Below are 5798 nucleotides of genomic sequence, written 5' to 3' on the forward strand. Positions count from 1 at the left end.
TGTCTGAGAGCACAGGGAGGCCTCAGGAAGATTAGATGCATGCTCTTTAGAGGAAGACCTGCTCTGTTGCTCCAGCACAGAGGATCCCAATGAGAAGAGGCAGGTCATACTTTTAAAGCATTTACTGTCATGAAGGCAGGGGAGCTAAGAGGGTAGTAGAGGCAGAGAAAGGCAGAGAGAGGGAGAAAGTAGAGAAGCCATGCCACATGAAGAGAGGGGGAGGGAATGTGAAGAGAGGGAGAGCAAGAGGGGAGAGAGAGAGGCAAGAGTAAGAGAATAAGAGAGTAAGAGAGGGAGGAGGGGGCAAGCAGCCCCTTTTATAGCAGACCAGGTCTACCTGGCTGTTGCCAGGTAACTGTGGAGGTTGAGTCCAGACAAACAACAGGGGCTTGGGGCATTGCCCTACATGACTGATGGCCACAGAATTGTGGAGAACTGGAGCCTCAAGTCAGGAGCCTGGTGTCTGGGGGCGTGGGCAACTTTCTTCTGTCCTTTGCAGAGTTATCTGCTGGGTCTCTGGAATTTAAACCTAGCTCAAACAGGAAACAGGCTGCCTTCATGGTCCCACAGAGAACCGTTTATCTGTGTGCTAGGAAAAAGGGGCAAGTTAGTTGCATTAAGGCTTATAGCTAATAGGCACAATATAATGGGACCTTTACAACCCAGCTTCTAGTGGCTTTAGAGGAGTTATAAAGTATCTTACGGCAGATCTTCCAAGCTATGGCCTTCTTCCAATCAGAAAAGAATTGGTATTAGGAAAGGTATATGGCACATTTCCCAAGATGCCCTAGAACAGTAGTTCTCAACCTTCCTAGTGCTTTGACCTTTTAATACAGTTCCTCATGTTGTGGTGACCCCTCCCCAGCCATAAAATAAATTCATTGCTACTTTATAAATGTAATTTTGCTACTGTAATGAATCATAATATAAAAACTGTGTTTTCTGATTAGTGTTGGTGGACCCTGTAAAGGGGTCATTCCTATCAAAGGGGATGTGGCACACATGTGAAGAACCATTGCCCTAAAACCTTTACCAAGTCTCAGGGATAGAGTTCCTGGCTCCTATTTCTGATCCTAGCTTCTGGTGCCCTCTTTCCATATGGGGCTAATTCTAAGATTTGATCCTCCTAGTGTAGTGACCTTAGACCTTGACCCCTAGTGACATAGGTACCCATAGCCATCAAGAAGCTGTTTCAGGAACTGCTAAGGCAGTACCTCTAAATCATATGTAGGCCCCAACCTGAACTTCACCTCAGAAGTACTTTGCATCTTCATTCCTTGCCTTATAGAAACGAGTTCCCTTTTTCCTGGGAAGCCCCCCCTTTAATGTTATTGTATCACCTTCCCAAGATATACTGTGATTGCCCAAAGCCCTATGTAACTGTGAAACACCAACACCTAGAAGTACCACAGAGACACATCCCAAGAAAGACATCATGCCAGTAAAAACATCTTCCATATTCTTTGACTTCGGTGGTGGGTGTTTGCTTTTTAAAGTATTATTTATTTTGTACATATTTAGTTTAAGCAATTTTCCTTATGTCTATTATATCCCAAATGCCCACTGAGATGGCTAAATGAATGCAGTTATGAGAAATAAATGAAGTTGCTCAAGGCAGCCAAACATTCAGCAAATGTTTGTGGAGTGAAGGAATGAGTTTGAGAGCCCAGGCATTGAATAATTCCACACACATGTTTACAAGAGAATGTCTTCCAGGATACTCTCAATGTGCATGCTTTTATCTCCCAAGCCCCCCAAAGGCAGGGATCCACAATGACTCCATACCCTTGCTCTCCTAAGACCTACTTTCCAGACCCAGGGCCCAGTGGCCTCAGGTAGAGGTGGATGCCATTTTTGGAGCGCAAGATCAGCTGGGGAACCTTAATGGGGATCTTTGAGGGATCTGGGGAGAATTCAAAGCGCAGCAAACAGAGGGCTGTGACCACCTTCATCTCGTTCATGGCAAACTGCTGACCAATGCAATTCCTGCAACAAACAACACAGAGAAGCATCAAGCTGTTGGCTAACCAGAATGACAGAGTTTAGTGTTCTTAGAGGCCCACAAAAAACAATAACGAGTTTTGGACACACAATAGCTGGTAGATTTGTTGATGTGGGCTTTAAAAACACAAATCTTAGGAGCATGGTAAAAAGCCCCAGTGGGTAGCTTCACATTGGGAGCTCTGGCTTGCAGTATCTCAAAGAATGAAAACAGCTGCCCCCCCTATTTCCTAGGAACAGGAAAAAAATACCAAAAGGGCCCCCTTGTTACAGAGCATTCCGAGATGATGCCATACACACACACACACACACACACACACACACACACACACACACACACACTGATGGCCTCTACTTTTCCTCTCCAATCATGAGGGCCTGGGAATGTTGTCTCTCTACCTACCTGGGCCCTGCAGAAAAAGGCATGAAGGCAAAGGGATGCCGTCCTGTCATATTCTCAGGAGAAAAGCGCAGTGGGTCAAAGACCTAAGGAGATAAATAGGGCTTTCTTAAGTACTCACCAAATCCTGGCAGAGGGTAACCCATACCCTGTCTAACCTCCAGGCCCAGAGACACTGTACCTCTGGGTCAGGCCACACAGCACTGTTCCTATGGAGGGCATAGATGTGCAGAGAGATCAGGCTGCCTGTAAGCAAAATGAGGTCTAATATCAAGGGATCATGAAGCAGCCAAACCACCTCATTAGGCCTAAGTCCCCTAATGTCCCCTTATCTTGGACACCAACCTTTGCCTGTTTGTTCACTGCCAGTGACACTGATCTCTTGGTCACACTCAAAGTAATTTAGTAAGCAGTAGCAGCTCCAATATCCCAGGAAGTTATTGTGCTATTAGTAATAAGAGATACAATCCATTTGATGCTTACTATGTCAGGCTCAGATCTGAACACTTATGAAGCCATAACACAGAACTGGACATGTACGTGCATTGTGTCATAGTGTATGCGAATCATCTCCCTGAACTTGTCAAGGCCACAAAAGTACCACAGTAGAATAATTTAATATAGTTTTAAACATAAGAAAAAAGAGAAGGAGACAATTTTCAGGCTACAAGAACTCCTCCTAGGGCCTGTCACTATTACTGAAGCTGTGGAATGCTCACTAATATATATGTATAGGTATACTTATACCTATTCCTATATATATACATTTACATGTGTATACACACACACATATATATAGATATAGATATATAGATATATGTATATCCTCTTGTTATTTCAATCCACAGAAAAATAAATCCATATAACTACCCTGAAACCTAAAAGAAAAATAAACTTTATATTCTTTTTATAGAAGAGGGAGTTGGAGAGATGGAGGTTTGGGGGCAGAGGCAAGTTTACTCATACTCTGTGAGCCTGGTGCTTGGGGCCCAGGGCCCTGCACACAAAGCCTAAGCTCTCTTCACATGGTGTTAAGATGGTCCAGTGATACAGATAATACTTTCATTCCACCCTCACTGTTCCCAGCAACCTACCTGCAGGTAGAGAGCGGCCATCCACAAAAGTTACTGGCTTGCTGAGCTGGCGGTACACTTGAGGTACAGGTGGGTAGAGGCGGAAGCACTCTTTGATGCACATGGTCAGGTAGGTCATCTTGGCCAGATCATCCCTGCCAGCAACACAGGACACTTAGGAACTGGAAGCAGTGTGGTCCCAGGAGAGGGTAGGCCCCATCAACAACTTCACCACTATACTGTTTTCATTTCCTATCACTACCATACTTCCAACAGAGGAGTCACAGAGGCTCCAAGTGCCTAAGTGTAATGTCACACTGGGTGGTCATGTAGACCTAGCAATCTGGAAGGAGAAGGCACAGGATCCTAGAGACATTTGTGCACCCAACCCTCAAAGGCAAGGCCACTTTTGTGTCATACAGGGCCTTAACAAGTAGCACAAGAACATTTCTTTAATTTCTGCTTGGCTTCCCTGTGGGCCTGGAATGGAAAAAGGTAGCCTGATAATTTTTAGTTGAATGTTCCAACCAATTTCCATGAGTGGATAAAGATAAACTCAAATAAATACTCCTTTGGCTACCAGGAAGCTCAAACCCAAATATGAGATGTAACCATCAGAACTATATAATATCTTCTTAGAGAGCCTCAAATTCCAAATCACTCAACTCATAATCGTGACTTTTCATTTCTTGTCCTATTTAATTAAATAAGCGTCCTTGATGCTGCTTGGGATTCTGGATAAAACTAAGTGAAAATAAAATATGCATTAATCTCTGCCTCAGACTATCTACATCATTATTTAGCCAAGAATGTACAGCTCTCTTCACCTGAGGTTTAACCTTCCTTAAAGTCAATTCAAGCCCCTTTCCTTCTCACCCCTCTACCCTCAACATCCAGACAACTCGAAGTTACTCTCCTACAATGTGAGTCTGACTGTCTGAAATCTCCCACAAGAGGAACAAACTGGCTCCTCCTCTCCTCTTCTCCCTTGCAATGTGCTCCAGATAGTACTTTGTTCATGGCTGGACCCCTTGGAAGGTTTCCAACATTCAATAAATAAACTTCAATTATGGAGACTCCATCCTTCACATCTCTGACGCTGGAATTACAGATCAGTCCTCCTTAGAAGAACAGAAACTCCTGATGCCGATAGGCCAATTTCTGTATTCCTACTATGTGTCCTGTACAGTGCTGGAGCCACATCAGGAACTCAGTGGGAGGCGGTGACTGTCAGGCTACAAAGGTCTACAAAAAGGAAGCAGCAAGAGTGGTCTGGGTGCGACTCCCAGACCACTCTGAAAGAAAAGTTGTTTCTGCTAGTGTCACATTTAGGACTTCAGGCTTGAGCTGAGAAACAAAGAAGGGGGAGCCACATATAAGTTTTTAAGTATTGGTATTTGGAAATTAGTCTCCTTCGCCATGAAAAGAAATGTGGCATCTGGGGGCTATGTGCTGGCATCCAGAGGTAGGAGACAGGTAGCAGGCAGCAAGGGATTAGCCTTCTCAGCTGTCTTCTCACCTTCATCTCCTGCTTCCCCCTCTTTCTCAGCCGTCTCTACTCTATCCAAAAACCCAGTGTGGATTCATATTCTGTCATTATGAAATTCAGCTTCTGTTGACAACTTAATGTGACACTGAAAAAACCCCATTTGGGGGAGAATGAACTGGGGCAGGAGAGTATATATATATATAGTTAACCCCTAAGACAGCTATACAACAACAATAAGAAACAACTGCTGCCAACATCACCTCCCCTCTGGAATAGCTGTGTGTTATCTTTTGTAGGCACTGGCAGAGCGGGTACAAGCTGTGCCTGGACTGAGCAAGATGGGCCAAGCTCATGCTCAGATCACTCACCACTGGAAGGAGTCCCGGTCCCCTAGGATCTCACGGGCCTCCTCCCTACATCGCTGCTGGTGCATAGGATAAAGGGCCATGCAGTAGAGAAACCAAGAGATACCACTAGTGGTGGTGTCATGGCCTTCGAACATGAATGTGTCCACTTCAGCCCGGAGGTCTGCATCTGACAACTTGATCCCACTTTCATCCTGAAAGAAGGTACAATGAGAGTTAGGGATGAGAAGAATGCCCAACAGTAGCTGTTGGATACAAATCTGAGGAAGCATAAGAAAGCTATCACAAAAGGCCCCCACACGCTCCCCCACCCACTCCCCCACCCACCCACTCCCACTTCTTGGCCCTGTCATTCCCCTGTACTGAGGCATATAAAGTTTGCACGACCAATGGGCCTCTCTTTCCACTGATGGACGACTAGGCCATCTTCTGATTAATGTGCAGCTAGAGACACGAGCTCCAGAGGGGTA

At 45.1% G+C, this 5798-nt stretch overlaps 1 protein-coding gene across 2 annotated transcripts in view; it reads right to left on the reverse strand.

Annotated features, from left to right (window-relative positions):
* Positions 1 to 1480: 1480 nt before the first annotated feature.
* LOC110292333 (cytochrome P450 4B1) overlaps positions 1481 to 5798 on the reverse strand; it is a 22585-nt gene continuing 18267 nt past the window's right edge. The window contains exons 8-12 of one of the 2 annotated variants that reach the window (XM_021159621.2): positions 5332 to 5522; positions 3496 to 3629; positions 2583 to 2647; positions 2405 to 2487; positions 1481 to 1986 (exon numbers count right to left, since the gene is read on the reverse strand). In XM_021159621.2, the coding sequence (XP_021015280.1) occupies positions 1803 to 1986; positions 2405 to 2487; positions 2583 to 2647; positions 3496 to 3629; positions 5332 to 5522 (657 nt within the window). In that variant the 3' untranslated portion in view covers positions 1481 to 1802. Of the gene's footprint in view, positions 1987 to 2404; positions 2488 to 2582; positions 2648 to 3495; positions 3630 to 5331; positions 5523 to 5798 lie in introns of those variants that run through there. The other variant, XM_021159622.2, reaches the window with a different exon arrangement.

This window comes from Mus caroli, chromosome 4 (genome assembly GCF_900094665.2).
Source record: "Mus caroli chromosome 4, CAROLI_EIJ_v1.1, whole genome shotgun sequence".
Taxonomy (NCBI): Eukaryota; Metazoa; Chordata; class Mammalia; order Rodentia; family Muridae; genus Mus; species Mus caroli.